Raw genomic sequence first — 21,756 nt, 5'->3', positions numbered from 1 at the left:
GTTTCAAATCACTACTGAATTATTCTGCTGGTAGCAAAGGAATTTTGCAGTGAATTCTTTTGTAAAGCTCACCTTAGATACTGGGTTCCTTCAGCAGAAAATGTATTTAGTAGATACTCTATCCCATCATCCCAGCCGTATATATAGTATTGATTAATGGTAACCACCATTGTCTAGGCCAAGCCTTTGGAGATGCCCAATTCTGTCTTTTGACAGTATTGTGTCCTTGTGCCTTCTTTGAATTCAGTTAGAAATTCAGTCAGAAATATTAAAAGTGAAAGGGACTCAAGGCCATTGTCTACTCTACTCCTTTATATAGGTGAAGATGTTAGTGCCAAAGAGATTAAGTGACTTTTGCAAGGCCATGCATCCAAAAGTAATAATTACATAACATTTATTGAGCCCTTATCTGCCAGGCTCTGGGCTAAGTACTTTAAATGGATTATGTTCTTATGTCATTTAATCCTAAAGGATGCTATCAAATTGGCATTGTAATTATCCCCATTTTATAGATGAGGAAATTGAGGCTCAAAGAAGTTGAGGAATGGGACTTTAGTTCCTCAGCTGGTAAGTTAATTCCAGCAGTTTGTCTCCAGATTCTGTTCTGTTAAGCACCTGTGCTAGGCTTCCTCTGCAAATTGGTGTCAGGATTGGAGCTTAGGTTTTTTTGATTTCGCTAAGCTTTTTGGTTATGTACTATCTGTTGTTTTCTATGATCCACTAGTTCTATTCTGTCATACAAACAAATTAGACTAATGAAAAATGACTTTTTCCATTTGGTATTGTCTTTAATGAACTGTTCTAGCCACTAAAAGTGCATTAAAATACAGTTACACTTCTCAGCAAGTAATTATGCAGGTGTGTGCTATATTCCTAAGTAATAGTAAAAAATACTTATGAGTCCGCTTTTGCTTTAGGTAAAAGATACTTAATTTGTTGGAGGCACAGATAAAATTTGAGATTGTATCTGTATTAAAAAAACTAATATGAAATTTTTTCTCACATTAGTTTTGGCTAATTATATAATTATATGTGTGTTTATGTGTCTGTCATACACATAAACACACATTTATGTATATATTTTGACCAGTTTAAGTATAGTGTAAGTATAGTTTTTAGAATAATGTCTTATCTAAAATTATGTTTCCTTTTAATTTTGATTTTACATTTCCTAGCTTCAGAGGTTAACCCAAATAGTTACTTTAATTTTTTTGCGAAGGAGGAGAATCATAAAGACTTTTAAAATGCATGTTGTTATGTTCTTTAGATATCATTTGCTGTTTCTGAAGCTAAAGAGAAATGGAAGAGTGAGCTTGAAAATATGAAGAAAAATATACTTCCTGGAAAGGAATTGGAAGAGAAGATTCATTCTCTTCAGAGGGAACTCAAGTTAAAGAACGAAGAAGTCCCTGTGGTCATCAGGGCTGAGTTAGCTAAGGCTCGGAGTGAATGGAACAAAGAAAAGCAAGAAGAAATCCACAGAATCCAAGAACAAAATGAGCAAGATTACCGACAATTTTTAGATGATCACCGAAATAAAATTAATGAGGTGCTTGCGGCAGCTAAAGAAGACTTTATGAAACAAAAAACTGAACTACTTCTTCAGAAGGAGACAGAATTACAAACATGTCTAGACCAGAGTCGTAGAGAATGGACTATGCAGGAAGCCAAGCGGATCCAACTGGAAATCTATCAGTATGAGGAAGACATCCTGACTGTACTTGGGGTTCTTTTAAGTGATACCCAAAAGGAGCATGTCAGTGATTCTGAGGACAAGCAACTTTTGGAAATCATGTCGACTTGTTCTTCAAAATGGATGTCTGTGCCATATTTTGAAAAGCTAAAGGGCTGCATACAGAAAGCATTTCAAGATACACTTCCTCTGCTTATAGAAAACGCTGACCCAGAATGGAAAAAGGTATGTTCCTGAGAGTGAGAGAAGGTATTGAACACCAAGAATGATTATAGAAGTTGTATATAGTGTTTTTTCCTTTTTTCCTTTTAAATTTTAGTAGATATAAGTCTTATGTTTTTGTCAGTGGTTTAAAAAACTTTCTGTAGCGAAATCCAAAGGTTTGCATGTTTTGTTGCCAAAAAACTTTACTACTTCATAGTGTCACAAATACAAGACAAGCTTTTAGCCTCTAAATATCTTTTTCCTAAAGAATATTTAGGACAAATACATAATGCATGCGGGGCCTAAAACCTAGATAACAGGTTGATAGGTGCAGCAAACCACCATGGCACATGTATACCTATGTAGTAAACCTTCACGTTCAGCACATGTATCCCAGAACTTAAAATAAAATAAAGAATATATGCTATTCTTTCTAAGGGCCTGAGATTTCAGAAACTGAAAAATTTTTTTTCAAAATTCTGTTTTCTGGGCCTGACCACTTCATGAAATGTGCATCATAAGAGTTTCTTAAAAGCTTGTAAAGAGTTTGGAAGCCTATTTATTGCCCTCCATAAATTTATGTCTCTTTTAGGCAAAAAAATGCCAGCCAAGTACAAAGAGTATTGATGTAGAAACAAGCAAATAAATATGACTCACTCGCATAAAACTCTGAAGCCCAGTTTCTGGATGTACTATATATGTGCATATAGAATTAATTATATTCTTTCAGTTATATAAGTACTCTCTGAGACAAGCTTTTAATTTGTATGAACGTTTCAATAAACCCAAAGTCTTGCTACCTTATGATCAAAGCAATTAGGTATGCATGAAAGATCCAGAATGATATTCTGAGCATGGTGATTAGCCAATTTCAACATTTGGAATTAGAGGCAGGAAAAAAAAAACACCAGTATTATAAGGTTTGTCTAATAGAGTTGAGACTTAAGAGTGAAGTTCCATCAAAATATTGTGATTAAAGAGTTTCAAGGCCAGAATTGAGCATTTGGTATTAATACTACTTGGGAGAGTTATAAACTAGAAAAAATAACCTTGAGTTTCAGTTCCATAGTCGATGATAACTAGATTATTATATTGGGCAATCACGTAGTTGCTCACTGGAAAAATAAAATACAAATCCCCAGCCTAATTCCTTGGGTTTGGGTAGGATAAGCATGGCACAGCTTAGCCTTTCTGGGTCCTGCATTTGAAACAGTATAGAATTTTAGAGCCAGAGGGGATCTGAAAGATCAGCTCACTCCATCCTACTTCACCTCAGTTGATATTTTTATCCTTGACCTCACAAAGATGTTGCTACTGACTAGTTGCCTTCAATGTAAAAATTACTGGGCAAGATCACTTCCCATGAATACTGCTTCACACTTAATTGAGATTTTTTTGGAGAAAATAATTAAAATAACTTGGAGAAAACAGATAATTAAAATTATAGCAGATTTGGAGATGAGAAATGATGGGAAAATCATGTTTACATGCTTTCATTTGTAAGCATGTTTCGATTTTTATAACAGTTATCTGTTATAAAAATCAAGAAACCATGACACCTTTCTCCTACCATTAATATATACATATAAAATCAACCCTGGCGTCTTTTTGCAGGGCTTATAATTGTGCAAGCAGTATGAGATCATCTGTGTGACTTAATGAGGCTCATAAGTCTATGGAGACAGAATCACATAATCTGGCTAAGAATTTAGATGTTTACGGCTTTTGTTGGGTGGGTCAGATTCCATTCCTGAGAAAAGGATGGCTTTGAAATGCCTAATCTGAATTTGTCATAGAAGTAATACTTGACCTTCTGCCGTTTTCGAGCTATCTTCACTCAGGACCTTGAGGTAAAGCTATGATTATAAAGCACTGATTTTAAATTTGTTACATAGGTGCTGCACATGTGAGGAACTATAATTTATAATTTATTAAATCTCTAGTTTTAAAAATTGTTCATGGAAATTAAAACAAAAAATGGTTTATTAATATATAAAAACAAGTCCTCATTAAAATAACTGAGACAATCAAAAGTTTTTTTAATGGAGAGGATGCAATAAATGAAAAATATAGCTTTCAAGAAAATGAATGCCTTATCAAAATATATTAATACAGTAGTTCATAACAGATAAAACAAATATCAAATGGAACAAAATTTTCAAGCAAACTTAAGGGTGTGTGTTGTCTCTTTTACCATCAGAGTCAAGTTAAAACTAAGACAAAATGTTGTTGCTTTTCTCCCTTTTCTGTCATCTTGACTTTTCTTCCCCAGTTTTGAGTAAAAACTGGAAGCACTGACTGCATTTTGGTTCAGCTTTTCCTACTCCTTTTGGCCTCAAACCCATAGCTTCTTGATTGCCTCTTCTCTATAATTGCTAACCTCTGCTTCTGTTGGACATTGTAAGTAGGTTTTCTGACAGTCAATTAAATGGTTTCTCATAATCAAAATCAAGGCTTCTCGAATCAGGCATATATAATGTGTTTGAAATAATCAATAAGCCTACTTTCTCAGTACCACCTATTCTGTTCCTTTCTGATTTAGTAGTCGTCTTAAATCTGAAAACATTGCCATAAAAATCCATTGATTTGGCCGAGCGTGGTGGCTCACGCCTGTAATCCCAGTACTTTGGGAGGCCAAGGTGGGCAGGTCACGAGGGCTGAGGCAGGAGAATCGCTTGAACTAGGAGGTGGAGGTTGCAGTGAGCTGAGATCGTGCCAATGCCCTTCAGCCTGGCCGATAGAGCAAGACTCCATTTCAAAACAAAAACCAAAAATGAAAAATCCATTGATTTAGTAGCTGTATTGCTGTCACAAGGACCGGAACATAAAAACGTTCAATAAATGTTAGTGAAGAAATGGTCTTGTGCAAGATGTTTAATTTAGCTAAGCCTAAACTGTTTCTGTCCTTAACTTTGGCATTCAGCTGGCCTTCCTTACAAAATTACTGAGTATGTTAAAGTATTTAGAAGCATATGAAGTACTATATAAATTTAAAATGATTTTTGACTGTTATTTTCAATTCGTGGGAGGCAGAGAGTTAGCATTATACTTGCTAATTAACTTGTTCCTTGCTATAGTAAAAATGTTCTAGATTTTTAAGAACAATTCTGATATTATATTGTCTTTCATGTGGTTTAATCACATAAACCATTGAAAAATCTCAAATTCACATATATAATGTGCAGACCATATCTTCTGTCTGTCTCATAGCTGCCCACCAGTCGCCTGTCAGACAGTGTTCTAATTTGGAAAGTTTCATAGGAAGCTAGTTCCTAGTACAGTGACAGTACTTATGTAACACCCTAAGAAAAATAATGGCGATAGATAGTTCAGGCAAGATTTTTTTCAGGTAGTGTTTTCTCTTTGTATTTTTAATATTAGCATTTTAAATATAAAATTGTATAAAGATTTTTACTAAGCATTAACTTTGAAGATACTTTATTTCAGAGAAATATGGCCAAGCTCTCTAAGGATTCTGCCAGCCGGGGCACTGGCCAAGGAGACCCTGGACCTGCTGCTGGACAACATGCTCAGCCCTTGGCCTTACAAGAAACAGAAGCAGAAGCTGGTAATTGGATTTTGTTCCCACCAGTCTTTGTAGCATCCATAATCAGCCTTCTGAAGGGTCGCTTTGAGGATTAAAGGAGATCATAGATGTGAACAAATGTGTAATACTCGTCTGACTTAATGTCCCCTTTTCCTAGATTTCATTTTGAATTTAGAGAAGAGGGTTGATTTAGGCCCTCTTCTTCTATTTATGGGTTTCCCTCCATTCACAACTGATTCTTGTTACAAGGAGAATCATGAGAGTTTTAATAGAGAAGTCATGTTTTTATTCCCTGAAATCAAGGGTTTCACATCAGAGAATTGCCAAGTAATAGAGACTTTTTCATTCAAATTACTGAAACTAATTTCAATCACTTTTTCATGGAAATCTTTCTGAAATGTATTAGATGTTTTCTAATTGATTTGCAACTTTATCTGAGGGCATGGGCAGTGTTTTTAATCTCTTCCTTTCCAACATATGGCAGAGTGATGAATTAATAGTTTAACTTTTCCTTAATAACTTAGACTCTTCATCATGACAAAAGAATTCTTGTCCTGTACTAGACCCCCTTGTATTCAGAGCTTACTGAGGAGTATAGGACTTATATTGCCTATTCATGAAGATTTCTGAGCTAGAAATTTGCAAATCCTTTATTAGCTCCCGTCCCTTTTAGCCTCTTGATCGTTTGCAGCCTGCTCCTTTCCTCCCCACACAAACACACAGCAGCCTCTCTCTGCTGCTTATTTGCTGTTTCCAATGTAACCTGGAAAAGAACTAATAATTGCCAAGGCCAGTCATACCTACTAAGTAAGTAACCTCAGTTTCCACACATTTCTAATTCAGTAGGCAATGTTACCAGAATCTTAGAGAATCTCTGCCTGTACCATCTCTGCCTTTCTCATTGTTCACAAACCCTTTTCCCCTACTTTTAGGTTCTAGGTGGCTGAGAATATCTTACTGCCAATTCAGTGGATGATGATAATTACCTTAATTTGTATTTTGCATCATACTTTTTATGTCCTATTTGGAATAGCCTGAGAATTCTATCTTAATCTGTGAAATGAATGGGGAGAAACAAGTTTTGGATGTTATTTAGCTTTAGGAAGTCCTATAATATAAAAGCAATTAGTTTTGGCCAAAGACAAATCAGACTATAAAAATATTTTTCTTTAGTCTTTTTCCCCTTAAAAACAAACACATTAATACATTCATTAGAAAGGATTAAATAATACAAAACATGTATTAAGTGATAAAGTCCTTTAAAATCCTACCACCAGAGAGTACCACTGTTGGATGTTTGGTTATATTCTCCTAATATCTCATATATAAAAGTATTTAAAACATTAATTATGAAACACTTAGTTCATTCAAAGAATATATGTATGCATCTGTAAGTTATGAAGCCTAGCAACCAGGAACCCATTATTCAGCTTAAGGCACAGAACATCACCCATGCTGTTGATCACAGTTCTATGCCTGCAACTTCTCCCCAGTCTGAGCTAACAGATATTCTGATTTTCAAAAATTACTGTCTTTTTTAATGTTTTAATTATGTGTATGTACCCTCAAAAAGTTGTTGCCTTTTTATGTTTTAACATTATAAAAATGGTTTAATACTCATTATATTCTTTGTAACTTGCTTTTTTCCCATTTAACAGCATGCTACTAAGATTTGTCTGTGTTGATGCAATAGCTCTAGTTCATTCATTTTCATTGCTACATAGTATTTCAATGTATGAATATACTCTGAGTTATCTGTTCTCTTGTTAGTGGTATTTGCATGAGTTCCAATTTTACAACAGTATCCTAGATGAAAAATATAAATGCGACTTATGGTACCATTGTGATGTTTCATTAATCCTTTAATGTTCATTAATATAAATGGCACCACTTAAATGAAACTAAAATGTCAGGAGAGAGCTAAGAATAATTTTGCTGGATCAATGACTTTACAGTAACATTTCGGCCCCTGAGCCTATGCTAACTTGTATTCCTGCTTTATTATATCACTTATATTAACAGTCTACTTTTTAATCATCTTTGTATATTTTAATTTTATAAATTTTATATATTACTAATGACAATGTCTGTTATTTATTGTGTACTTGCTCTGTGCCAGCTACTGTGCCAAACAGTTCTTATATATTTACATCTTCTAAAAGTTTTAAATCATTTTTTAAACTTGGAAATAATTTCAAACGTATAGAAAAATAGCAAAAATAAAAAAGTTGTGAAGAACATTCACATACCTTTTAATGAGATACACCTATTGTTAACATTTTACTCCATTTTGTGCTCTTATGTATATATGTGTATGTGAATATTTCATTTTTTTAATGAACCATTGGAGGGTAAGTTATATATACATTGTGACTTTTATGGCTAGGTACTTCAGACTGTATTTTCCAGGAATAGGAATATTTTCTTGTTTAACCTTAGTACAGTAAATTTAACATTAAAGTATTGTATTAATCTACTGTTGTATTCTAATTTTGTCAATTGACCCAATAATGTCTTATAGCATTTTTTTTTTTCTCCTCCGGTACAGAGATTTGTCTAGGGTCAGCTGTTACATTTAGTGTATCTTTAGCCTCCTTTAATCTAGAACATTTCCACAGCCTCTCTTTGTCTTTCATGACATTGACATTTTTGAGAAATATTCTCTGCTTCCACCTCCACTTTTTTTTTAACAGAACTTTTCTCATTTGGGGTTTGTCTGGTGTTTCTTCATGATTGATTCAGGTTGTGTTTTCTCAGCTGGAGCACTGCAAGGGTGATATGTTGTCACATCTAAAAATTGTGGTGTCCATATGTCTTATTGGTGAGGTTACTTTTCATTACCTGGTGAAAATGTTGTCTAATTTCTTCACTGTATAATTACTGTTTTTTTTTTCACCCTTGCAACTGATAAGCAATCTGTGGGAGACACTTTTAAGACCATGCAAATATCTTCCCCTCATAAAAACCTTCTCTTATATTTGGCAACCACTGATGATTCTTGCTTGATCCAGTCTTTACTATGGTGGTTGTGAAATTATAATTCTTCCAACTTCCTCGCTCTATTTATCCTAGTTGGCACTAAGCATGTTGAATCAAGAATCCTTTCCTCTCATTTGTGTATTTATTTTATCTCTCTGTCCATCGATCCATCTACCTACCTACTTACCAACCCACCTACCTACCTACCATTCATAAAATTATTGGTATGACTCATAAATTCCTATTTTTAATACTTTATAATTCATTACTATATTTCATTAGTGCTCAAATTGTCCCAGATTCAGCTAGTGGAGCTCCTTCAAACTGGCTCCTATGTCCTTGTGACATGCCTGTATTTTTGAGTGCTTTCTTACTTTCTGGCATAGGAAGATATTTCAGTCTTATTTTGTATATACCCTCTCCCAGTACTGGAGTTAGCCATTTCTTGAAGATCCTTGACTCCTTTTAGTAGGGAATGGTATTCAATACCAAGATCCACAGCAATAGGTTTCATGACTATTTTTAAAGTAGATGGTAGTATCCAGTAGTGCCTTAGACAAGTTAAGTAATATGCTCCAAGTCACACAGCCAGTAAGCAGTAGAAACAGTATGTAAACCCATGTCTCTCTATCTTAAGCATCACATCTTTCAGTCGTGCTGTAGCCTTTAGTCATGAGTCATCTGCTTTTCTTTCTTTTTTTATTGATAGTTCTTGGTCTAAACTGATATAAAAGTTTTCTGTCATTTAATTTTTGCAGATAAGAAAAAGATCCTTGAAATTAAGGATTTATGCTGTGGACACTGCTTCCAAGAACTTGAAAAGGCAAAGCAGGAATGTCAAGATCTGAAAGGAAAACTGGAGAAATGCTGTAGGCATCTTCAGCATTTAGAAAGGAAGCACAAAGCTGTAGTGGAAAAAATTGGAGGTTGGCATTTAAAGTAGCACTGCTACCAATATGAATTTCTTTGATCCTTGTTGAAATGTTCAAATGTGACATTTTAGTTAATGTGTGCACTGATCCTCTTTTGGGATTAATGTAAACTAATTTGGATCTTATTTTTACTAATCAAATTATTATTACAAAGCTCAAAAGAGGAAGATTTCAGCTCTGATTAAAAGGTCACATTCCTTTCTTCCTTTCTTGGTTGAACAGATATTGAGGGCCCAGTATGCGTCAAGCAGGCTTCTAAGCACTGGGGATGCAGCAGTGAATAAATCATACAAAATTCTAGTACTGCTGGAGATGTGTTCCCTTCTTTTGGTTAAGTGAGGAGATCTAAAAACAGATTAACAAATAATTAAACGTTGAAAGCTCTTGACAGTGTTTTCCTAAGAAAAAGGATTGTTAATTCTACCTCTTATTAAAGTTAAGAAAGGTTTGACTAAGCCTTGAAAAATAGAGGTGTTTGCCAAGGAGAACAGCCTTTGAGATAGAGGGAAAAGGCATAAACAAGGGCGTGAGGGTCTGGACTGGCCTCCTAGTCCAGTCATCACAATGCTGTGAGGCATTTGGAAAGGGATATCTTCTACCATTTCCCAGTGCCCCTCTGAAGAAGGGAAGTTTTGGAGCTTAGATTGCTGCTCCCTCTTCTTCCCTTTCACTATTGCTTATAGCGCTATACGCTATACTCTTTACATTTGAAATGCTTCCGATTCCTGAGCTGGTCCTATTTCTTTTACTGCTGAATCTTCGTTGCATATGATGTTTGTATTCTGTCCTGTACTTTTTCCCAACCTTCTTTTTAGTCTTACTCGCGTCCTTTAGGATTCAACTCAGAAGACGCTTTATCTGCAAAGCCCTCCTCGATTTTCCCTAGTCAGGGTGAAGTGGGCTGCTCTTGTGCGGCCCTGTAGCATTGGCTCTTCCTCTATTATCACCATTACTATTCTGTATTGTAATTGTTTGGTCACTTGTCGGATACCTTCTCCAAATTCTCCAAGAATTTTCTGAGGAGAAGGAATATGCCATATCTTGTTCATCCTAATAGCCATGGTGCCCACCACATACCAGATAATAAATGTTTAAATGGACAAAAAACAAAATGCCAGGGTCCTAAATAATGGTGTCATTCAGAAAAGACCAGGTTAATAAGTTTATTTTGTACATCCACTTCTTTCTCTTGCCTGGACACTGGCAATAATCCCCTGACTCTTTATGCTTCTAGTCTAGCTCCTCTAATCCATTCTCCATAGGGTAGCTGGAGCAACCTTTTTAAAAAGTGAATTGAAACATGACACTCTTGTTTAAAGCTCTTCAGTGGCTTACCATGGCCTTCAGTATAAAACCAAAAACACTTAGTTTAACGGGGTTTGAAAAGATCTTGATCCAGCACCTGCCAGCCCCTCCAACCTTGTCTTCCCCCAGCTCTCTTAATTTCTCTCAGTAGAGCCATAGCATGGATTTCGTTGTTTTCTCCCTTCGCTAAAACATCCTGATCTCATTTGGCTGGCTAACTCCTTCTCGTCTTTTCCCCAATACATTACTTCCTCAGGGAGGCTTTCCTAACCACTGCAGACCTGTTTAGTCCTCCTGTTATACACTCCTCATAGTTCCTATGCTTTTTATAACATTCACCATCCTTGTAATTATTTGCTGTCTGTACTTCCCTTTGGAGTGTAGTCTTTATAGCAATAAGGATCAAGTCCTGTTCCAGCACTTAGCACAACACCTGGCACCATAGCACAACTCGGGAAATACTGCTGACTAAGAGAAGCCACGTGTAACTACCACCGACTGCTTATTACTAAGGCACTTGTTACTCTTAGTACTTATTACTAAGAGATAGATAATAATTACTTTAAGACCGGAAAGGGTTTTAAGAATTTTGAGATTAAAAATTTAACAACTGCAATTCATTTTGTGATTACTTAGCTCTTTAGTAGAGGCCAGGAGAGTAAATGAGTTGTTTGTCCAACTGTAGATATATTTAAAACATAGATATGTTAAAATATGATGAAAACCAAGACAATTTGTTTTACAGAATATAGTGACAAGGGCAGTTGGATATGATTATTATTTATAAATAATAATATTTAGCACCATACTATTCTACACAGTGCTTTTTGAAGCTGATATCTTCTAAAACTCGTAGACTTGCAAATAATCAAAGAAAGTTGATATATATCACTCAAAACAATGAGTTGATACAAAGGGTCTGGGTCAGAATTTAAGTCAATAGTTTAATTGAAATTTTTTCTTAATATAACTTTAGTAGGTTATTATATCTTTGCTATTGAGATTGCTTCTTTGTTTCTTAAATTCTATTTTTCCACTCTCTTGGTAGCATTTATTAAAAAATAGATGGGGTGGGAGTGAGTTGTTTAAAACAAAAAGTTATATCCATCACCAGAGGGAATAGAGTAATTTTGTTCCTCAACTTACGGTGTGTTGAGAGGGTCGCATCATAGGAAACACGAGATGCCATGTTCACATTTATATTGGTATTTCCAGGCCTTGTGTAGCTGTTGTGCATTTGTTGTTTTATTCTATTATAATCTGTAAGTTAATATGTGAAGAAAGGTTCAGAAAGGTTAATTTTTCCTAGGCTTATCCACCTTGTAAGCAGCAGAGTTAGAATGTAAACTGATGTGTCTGACTCTGAAATTCGTGTGTTTTCCTTCATACCACATGGACTCTTATCAGTTTCCTCATCCTCTTTTTAAAAGTTCAAAGAATTATAACCTCCCCCACCCTTAAGAAGGTTCTTTGTAATTCTCCCCACCCTTGAGAATGTACTGTGTGAGATCCACGCCCTGCCCCCAAAACATTGCTCTTAACTCCATCGCCATCCCAAAAACCTGTAAGAACTAATGATAGTCCCATCACCCTCTGCTGACTCTCTTTTTGGACTCAGCCCACCTGCACCCAGGTGAAATAAACAGCCTTGTTGCACACACAAACACACACACGCACACACACACAGTTCATAGAATTGAAAATCTTACATTATTTCTGAAAAAGACACCTACTTAAGGTTAATTTTCTTTTTGTTTTATATTGAGGTGCATGTTCAATGATCGTTTATGTGCGCATAAACTGTCTACCAGGATCCATAGGGAACGTGGAATTAGAAAACCTAGTAGGTTTCTACAGAGCTTCAGCACAACTGGAAAACAAAACACAGGCATCTGAAACAGTTGAAACCCAATTCCAGGACAGTGTGTAACCCAAAGCAAGAAGAAGATGGGATACAGATTTTAAGTGCTGAGAAAACAGAGCAAGGGAATGGTCTGAGTAGGGTTTCTAAGGGAATGAACATTACAGAAGAGCGACTGGAAATTACACAGTCTCTTCTATAAACATTTGTACTGGGAACTTAAGGGAAAAGAAGGTTTAAAAAGTTTTTAACTGTCTAATATACTATAAACTTTCTGTTATAGAAGAGAACAATAAAGTTGTTGAAGAATTAATAGAAGAAAACAACGACATGAAGAATAAATTGGAAGAACTGCGAACACTTTGTAAAACACCACCAAGGTATACTTTTACCATTTTAAAGTGCTATTTTAAAGAAATCTAAGTACAAGTATCTTTAAATTTTTTTAAGTATCAATTTTTTTTGTTATACAGCAAAAAGTATAAAAAAGAAGAAAATCCCCCAAAACCTTATTTCCTGAAGATACCCTCTAGTGACCTCTTGTTTTATACTATTTAAGCCTCTTTCTACACATACTCCACGTGCACAATGTGTTTTTAAAATTGAGGCTATAGTATAAGGTATTTTATAACTTTTTATTAATATTACTAGATAAGCATTTCTCTGTTATTAGATATTCTCCTACATATGTTTTTCAATACCTGCATAAATTTTCATGTGGATTTACCATTATTTATTGAAGCAACCATAACATTTATGTTGTTTCCATTTTTCCCCTATTTTAAATAACTGTATAGTGGCGATTGTCCTGTATGAGATTTTTAGCACTTCTCAGTTAACTTTATTAGAGTATATGGATACATATATATTTTTCAAATGAAATTTTTCACTTACCATTTCTGTTTTTGTAATCTTTGGTTTTTTAGGTCATTGTCAGCAGGGGCCATTGAAAATGCTTGCCTGCCATGCAGTGGGGGAGCCTTGGAAGAACTTCGTGGGCAGTACATTAAAGCTGTAAAAAAAATTAAACGTAAGTCCCTAAGAGATTCCGAAGATTTTAAGGATGGCTTGGGCTTTTTTTATTATCACTGTTAAAGTAAACTCAGAGTTTACCAGCAGTGGTACTTTTAGGGAATTTTCCAAATTACCTTTTTCTTCAATCTTAAAAGAGATTATTGATGCCTTTTCAAAATTATGTAGTCATTGATCATTTTGCCCAAATAATATCTTTTGGAAGTGATGTGAGAATAGTCTTATGTTTATATTGTTGATTTTCTTGTTTCTTTTTGGACACTAGTATTAAACTGAAAAGTTAATAATCTTACAACTTAACTAATTTGTAGTAAAGAAAATGTCACATGGGTTTTAAATGAACAATTAACTATTACTTCCTACCATAAACTTTTTTTTTTTTGAGACAGAATCTCACTCTGTCAACCAGGCTGGAATGCAATGGTGCAGTCTCGGCTCACTGCAATCCCCGCCTCCTGGATTCAAGCGATTCTCTGGCCTCAGCCTCCCGAGTAGCTGGGATTACAGACATGCGTCACCACACCCGGCTAATTTTTGTATTTTTAGTAGAGACAGGGTTTCACCATGTTGGCCAGGCTGATCTCGAACTCCTGACCTCAGGTGATCCACCTGCTTCGGCCTCGCAAAGTGCTGGGATTACGGGCGTGAGCCACTGCGCCCAGCCTCCTACCATAAACTTTTAAGGACTGTGGAAGTGGATCTAGTTAGCAATTGTTCTATTGTTTCTGGTTATTATTTCTCATAGCTATAAATTTATCAAGTCTTTGTCAGTACCCGGTTGTGCCAGCATATCCTGTAGAGCATTCTCCTGATGTGTGTTTTCCCTGTTTTGAATACTTCTTGGTTTTTAATTATAATATGCATAGAATGGATATATGTCCCAAAACAATAAGTAGTGTTTATATAGGAAAAATGTATATTAACCTCCTAAAATTACATTTATTTTTAACAAAAAGAGCAGGAAAAGTCTGAAGTTTCAAATATAATTGGTAGATTCAGAATCACGTGTAGATGTTCTGCAAAGCTCATTCGGTATTAATAAGGGAATTTACTTCTCCTTTGTTACTGGTGCTAATAAAGGGCATATTGCTACAAGCAAAGCAACTTTTTGTTAATAATGTATTAATTGGGAAGTGGAATTTTAAGCATGTTTTCATCCTAACGTGATAACTTGTATGTATGTGTGTATATTATGTTTTAGTTATTTTTTAGAAAGTTGGTTGGAGGTTTTGTGTTGACATGTACTCCATTTCATTTTCCATTTCAAATAATGAAAAATAGTCTCCCAGTTAGTATTTTTGCATAGAACCGCTAATTTTCAGATGCTTACTGACATTAAGAGGGAGATTCCTGTATGAATTGGCATCCTTAATATAACAGAGATGGTGAAATTCTAGATGTAGGATGTAGTCTTGGATTTATTTAAAAAAAAAAAAAAGTTAGACTTAGCTAATACTAGTCCTAATCAAAGATATATTGAGTTAAAAAAAAAAAAAAAAGAACTTGAAAGCTGTGGGCTATGTTTATATGTAAATTTCAGAGGCCAACTATAAGTCCCATCACCCTCCTTGTAGTCTCATTTTGTACATATCTCTTATGAATTGTAATATTGTATTTAGTTAGATGCTCCAAAAGTGCTGCTGAAAGAATTTTCAATAAATAATGGAACGTAGATTTTCAGAGCACGAGAGAAGAATGAGTCTCTCCAGCTCATACTGCCTCCTTTTCTTCTTTGTGTTTGCTTTTTCCTTTCTTTCTGCTTAACCTTTTCTCTATATTGTATTTTTCTCTTTTCCTAACTGGACATAATGTACAATTGAAATATTAAGTTTCTGTACCTCATATTTACAGTATTTTCTTCGCTAAGTGTTTTAGAATATGACAAAATTTAGCTGGGGAATATGCCATGTTTCCTTACTATATGTAGCTGTCATCATTCCGAAAGAACTTATAGAGTACTTCTCATTTGAGTCTACCAAAATGATGATCTAAAATATTCCATTTTAATGACTGTGGTAAGTATAATGTTTAAACTATACTTAAAATCACTTCATCTACCAGAAAATTTATCTGAAGTCTGCCTCTCCTGTTTCTGAAAAAGTGCTAATAAACATACATTCTGTGGGCGTTTTCTCACTTCCCTGTAGGTGACATGCTTCGTTATATTCAGGAGAGTAAGGAACGAGCTGCAGAAATGGTAAAAGCAGAGGTACTGCGAGAACGTCAAGAAACCGCCCGAAAGATGCGCAAATATTATTTGATTTGCCTCCAACAGATTTTGCAGGATGATGGAAAAGAAGGGTGAGTTCAGTCTGAACAATGTGTCCTGAGATTACCAGGACAACATGTTGTCATTTTTAAAGCATTTTCCTTAACCACTAAATTAACTATTTCTACATGATCAGCCATAGGGGGTTAAGAGAGGTTTATGGCTGTGCTACCCTAAATGTTGGTAGAGCCAATAGGAAAACAGAAACCATGGGGCTAAGCAACTCATGTTTTCCTTTAAACTATATTTTTAATATTCCGGAATTCCCCACAGGGCTGAGAAAAAGATTATGAATGCTGCTAGCAAACTTGCTACAATGGCAAAATTACTGGAAACACCTATTTCCAGTAAGTCCCAGAGCAAGACTACACAGTCAGGTATGTCAAAGTGAGTCACCAAATGGTTTTTCTATCTCTTCTTCTTTAGCTATTTAATATTTTCAGTGTGAAAAAGGCAGGGAAGGTAAGGAGTGAGAGTTAATTTGTGAAGTTGTGTATGTTTTACTTAAACTAGAAGTTTACACAAAAAGAGTACACAGTTTCCAATTTAAGTAGGCAAACTGAGCAGGCCCGTCAGCTTCCTATTGCTGCTTCCATCCCTCGAAATGATAGAAAAGATTTTAAACAGTAAATAAGGAATGAGAAAAAGAAGAAATTATAAGTGGGTTTTAAAAAGTTGCAATGAGCCAGGCATGATGGCTCACACCTGTAATCCCAGCACTTTGGGAGGCTGAGGTGGGAGGATCCCTTGATCCCAGGAATTTGAGGTTGCAATGATTGTGCCACTGTACTCCAGCCTGGGTGACAGAGTGAGGCCCTGTCAAAAAAAAAAAAAAAAAAACTGCAGTGGATAGACCAGAAGCTACAAGAAATCCCTGAGAGAAAGAAGACAGTATAGGATGGAAGATGGAAACCTCAGTTCAAAACCACCAGGAGATGACAACTGCAATTAGGAGCAATATCAAAACTGTTCCACATATGACGGTGATATGTTCCAGGAAAAATAGAGGGCCTAGGGGATATGAATGGGGTAATTAGTTGGCGTTCTAAACCAACAGCAACCTGATGGGGTTAATCCTCTCTTTATTTCTTCTTCTCCCCTCCCTTCCCCAACCTCAATATTGAGCTGGGCAACAACAACAGGAACAAAGAATCTGGGAGCAGGGCAGTGCTCCAGGTGGCTAGCCATATCAAGCAGGAACTGGGAGCCGACATGCCTTGGGAGGCTGAGATGGGAGGATCACTTGATCCTCCGGGAGGTCAAGGCTGCAGTGAGCTGTGATCGCACCGCTGCACTCCAGCCTGGGAAACAGAGCAGACCCTGTCTCAAAAAAAAAAAAAAGTAAGAGTAACCAACAAAGACATAGAACATATAACTTTAAAACTGGTAAAGGAAAACGTTGGAAAAAAACGTTTTCAATCCAACAAAATCAGGAAAGAGGAAAAAAACCTAGAAAGCACGGGTAAGTAGGACGTAAGAGTAGTTTGAAACATCAACAATCACACTAAATATAAGTAGGTTAAACTCAGTTATTAAAAGACCACAACTTTCAAATAGGGTTTTTAAAAATGTGGAAATTTGCTATTTTTACAAGAACATCTAAAATTAAAAGTCAGGGGATGGAGAATGATATACCAAGCAAATGCAGTGTTGATATTAGATAAATTATAGAGGTAAATAAAAGATTAGATAAATTAGAGTTAGCATTAAAAGGGACAAAGTCGATAGTTCATAATGATGATGGAATAGTCTCCCAAGAAACTATAATTGTTTTCTTTCTGTAGATAATACAGCTTTATATAAAGCAAGAGCTGATAGACATACGTGAAAAAGACTGGTAAATTCCCAATCACACTGGGAGATTTTTAACATACCAGTGGGGAAATGGGGTTCTTGAACCTCTGGAAAACTTGAAGCTGAGATTGTTCAGGGGTCCATGAGTCTGATGTTGGTAAACATTCCTCATGTACAAGCCAAAGATTATTTGTATAAATTTTGGAATGGTGATGTGAACCTTAGGTATGAAAAGGCAGTAACATATAACAAGAAAATAATTTTCTAGGTCTGGGGCAGCAGTGTGCAAATAATGTTCCCAGTAGAGAAGCACATCCTTTTCATGGACTCTAGGGCTTGCTACTCTGAGATACAATGCCTCCAATTGCATGCTATGTGGCTGCTTTGTCTTTGATCAGATTTAGTGTCTTAGGTAATTAAATCAGAAAGTCTATTTAGCTATTCTAGAAGTGTATGTGTAGGTATTGGGTGGGTGGGGTTCTTTGAGCGAACTTGTCAGAAACTCCATTCTTGACATCAGAATCAGGGCAGGATTGAAAACATTGTGGCTGGATCTTGAAATTGCTGTAACATCTATTGCAGAAAATGATAGGTCAGATGGATAGCAATAACAATAATATGTCAGATCTTAGTAACAAAATTACCAAGCTTTATCTAGTGGATATATGTAAAAGAATATTTTTTAATGTCCAGCATTGATGTATTTTCTTTAAGAATTATTACAGTATATAAGCATTCTTTGGGAATACAGTATAAAAACAAATTTTTTTCTTATTTTTAATTTTTTATTTTTTCGTTCAAGGATGAATCTTCCCTTTAAATATTAATTTTCTCTTAATTTCATGTTTCCTTGCTCATAATAGCACTGCCCCTAACTTCAGAGATGCTGATTGCAGTTGAAAAATCAAAAAGAAATGATGTAAATCAGAAAATACCATGTTGTATTGAAAGCAAATCAAATAGTGTAAACACCATCACCAGAAGTCTGTGTGAACAAGCTCCCAAAAGGAGGGCAGCTTGTAACTTACAAAGGCTGTTAGAGAACTCAGAGCATCAGAGCATAAAGCATGTGGGATCCAAAGAGACACATTTGGAATTCCAGTTTGGGGATGGTAGTTGCAAGCACCTAAACAGTTTGCCAAAGAATGTTTCTCCTGAGTTTGTTCCTTGCGAAGGTGAAGGAGGCTTTGGTTTGCACAAGAAGAAAGACCTACTCAGTGATAATGGTTCTGAATCACTTCCGCATTCAGCTGCATACCCCTTTCTTGGAAACTTAGGAAGTAAACCCTCACCTAGATGTACCCCTGGTCCTTCTGAATCAGGATGCATGCATATAACCTTTCGCGATTCTAATGAAAGACTTGGTTTAAAAGTATATAAATGCAATCCACTAATGGAAAGTGAAAATGCTGCATCTGAGAAAAGTCAAGGTTTGGATGTTCAAGAACCTCCAGTAAAAGATGGAGGGGACCTTAGTGACTGCTTGGGCTGGCCTTCCAGCAGTGCAACCTTACCCTTTGACAGTCGTGAAGCATCATTTGTACATGGTAGGCCACAAGGAACTTTGGAAATACCAAGTGAATCTGTCAATTCCAAACAGTTTTCACCATCCGGTTATCTTTCAGACACGGAGAAAAGTAATATGATTTGTCAAACAATGAAATGTCAGCGTGATGAAACTCCATACCTGTCAGAAGAAACCACATATTTGGAGCCAGGAAAGATCAGTGTGAATCGTGGACACCCATCTCATCATAAGGCTGATAGATTAAAGTCAGATTTCAAAAAACTGAGCAGTACATTACCATCTTCAGTGTGTCAGCAGCCTTCAAGAAAATTAATTGTTCCGCTATCTAGCCAACAAGATAGTGGCTTTGATAGCCCATTTGTTAATCTAGACTAATTATGGTACAGTATTTAAGAAGAATCATTAATATATTAACAAAAATGGAAGGGAAGACCTCATACTGAAAAAAATTGTGAGCCCTGCCTCTTTTGAGGTGTTTTAATAACATCTGTCATATGTGTAAATCATTCTCCTAAAATTGCTTGAGATATTTATGTTGCCTTAATATTCCAAAGGCCTGATGGTGTATGTATAATCTGCTTTTGTGTGGTGCTTATTTTTGGTTTCTAAACCATCTATTTTTATACTTATAAATTGACTCACTCTGCATTGTTAACTTATTTAAATAAACGTGCATATGGTCTGTAGAATTGTTGTGATTTTGTAGTTCAGAATACAGAAATGTCGTATTGGCATCATGTTTGAAATTCACTCAGAAAAAAACATAAATTTTGATTATTTGTATGTGTTAGTCAGATTTAGTTTTTGAAATTAGTCATGTTTAATGAGGCTATAAACTTAATCTACATAGACTTTTCCTAGAAATATCTACTCAAAATTTTGATCTTTTTTTCAGTTAGAGGTTTTCCAGGGTTTACTACAAAATACATAGCTGTGTCCTGGTTTTATTATTTAAATATTAGTCTGAATTTTTTTAGTTCTTACTTGCATTATTTCAGATCACCTGTGACATCCAAAAACTTTGTCTCTTTTATGGCTTCAGATTTGTTTTTTCATCTGAAATACGACCTTTTGAAAAATTGAGATAAGTTTTGTCATGTAGCAAAAAATGTAAAACGATTAGATTTTTACATTCATTTATAGTGCAGAACTGGCTAATTAATGCTCTAGGTTAAAGGTTATAATTCTAACCTGAAGAATACATGCAGAAATGAATGACTACCTAAATATCATTGTTTTTAGGTGAATTCTTTTTCAGATCCCTAGCGATAGGTATGAACATTTAGCTGTATGCAAGTGCTTCCGAAAACAGTTAACTATAGCTTTCTCTCCTATCTCCCACACCTACTGTATTATGGATTGCATTTGGGGGTTAATCTAGTGTATTTTTCCACCCAGAGCCAGATAACTTAGGTGGTGATGGGGAGATGGCAAGATGCATAACCATCTCTAAAAGCAAGAACCTAGAAGGAAAACTTTTTGGGCTTGGAAAGCTCTGTCACCTTAACTCTTGACCAGGGATAAATAAGTCTAAAAATTGGCCCTGGACTTCAGTGCTTGAATTCACATACAGCTATAGTAAGGAACAAACCATCTTGTCAAAGTCTCGCTTGTATTCCTGAAGATACAGTGCTCCTTTTCCAATGGTTAGGCTGTCATCTCTCACTCTAGAAAAAAACTCTAAACCAGGCAAGTTTATGCTCCCTATGGATCTGATTGGTGCTTGATCGTTTTAAGCCCTTGTTTTTACTAAGCTTAGAATCTAGGCTCATTGCTCACCTACCTTTTCCACTTGGTTCAAAATCCATGTCAGTTATGTAAACTCTCAACATTAAGGTTGAAATTGGAAGTCCTCTTGCTTTCTGCTCCTTTTAGAGTATCCTTAATCTTTTTTGATACTCATAATCTCAATAGGATTAAGTTATTTTATGTCATACATCCTATATCCAATTGCTTGGAGATAGGGTGTGGTATAAGGTGTATGACATAAAGTAACCTAATTCTATTATGATAAATTTGAAGGTATCCACTTATTAGTGTGCAAATGAAGGGACTACACAGCCAAACTATGACTAGTGATGTACCTTGGTTTGAAAGGTCTTGGCAGAACAAAAGCGAGGCAGGAGTCCTGTAGATATCATGATCACATAAATCTCACTTTGTCATGATATTTAGTCCTTTTTTTAATGTTGCTGGATTTTTATTTTATACTATGTTAAAGATTTTCATATGTATGTTCATGAGAGATATTGGTCTCTTGTTTTCCCATGCTGTCTGTCTTGCTTTGGTAAAAGGGTAATACCAGTCCCATAGGATGAGTTGGATAGTGTTCCCTTGCCTCTGTTTTCTGAAAGAATTGGTGTAGCATTGGTATTATTTCTTCTTTATATATTGGATGGAGTTTACTAGGTGAAGGCATCTAGCCTGGGCTGGTGGTGGGGGTGGTGCAGGGTGTGGATTTTAAGTAATGTATTTTCTTGTTATAGAGCTATTCATAATTTCCATTTTTTCTTTAGTCAGTTTTGGTAGTTTTTGGTTTTTGAGGAATTTGGCTATTTTATCTAAATTGTCTAATTTGTTGACACAGTTGGCCATAGTATTCTCCTAATCCT

The 21,756-nt window shown here is 35.6% G+C and overlaps 1 protein-coding gene across 10 annotated transcripts in view; it reads left to right on the top strand.

The window, feature by feature from the left end:
- Nucleotides 1-21,756, top strand: part of CEP152 (centrosomal protein 152) — a 146,430-nt gene that overhangs the window by 52,903 nt on the left and 71,771 nt on the right. For 4 of the 10 annotated variants that reach the window (XR_009209595.1, XR_009209594.1, XR_009209597.1 and 1 more), the window contains exons 20-26: nt 1,268-1,918; nt 5,345-5,465; nt 9,182-9,349; nt 12,805-12,901; nt 13,448-13,551; nt 15,701-15,854; nt 16,096-16,199. Coding sequence is in view for 6 of the 10 variants with exons in the window: in XM_032175232.2 (XP_032031123.1) it covers nt 1,268-1,918; nt 5,345-5,465; nt 9,182-9,349; nt 12,805-12,901; nt 13,448-13,551; nt 15,701-15,854; nt 16,096-16,199; nt 18,480-19,519 (2,439 nt within the window). In the remaining 4 variants the exon portion in view is untranslated. Of the gene's footprint in view, nt 1-1,267; nt 1,919-5,344; nt 5,466-9,181; nt 9,350-12,804; nt 12,902-13,447; nt 13,552-15,700; nt 15,855-16,095; nt 16,210-16,947; nt 17,070-18,479; nt 19,813-21,756 lie in introns of those variants that run through there. The other 6 variants (XM_032175232.2, XM_058427291.1, XM_058427293.1 and 3 more) reach the window with 4 other exon arrangements.

This window comes from Hylobates moloch, unplaced genomic scaffold (assembly GCF_009828535.3).
Source record: "Hylobates moloch isolate HMO894 unplaced genomic scaffold, HMol_V3 SCAFFOLD_14, whole genome shotgun sequence".
NCBI classification, from domain to species: Eukaryota; Metazoa; Chordata; class Mammalia; order Primates; family Hylobatidae; genus Hylobates; species Hylobates moloch.
The sequence above is the reverse complement of the archived record's forward strand: the minus strand, read 5'-3'. Positions and strand labels throughout refer to the sequence as shown.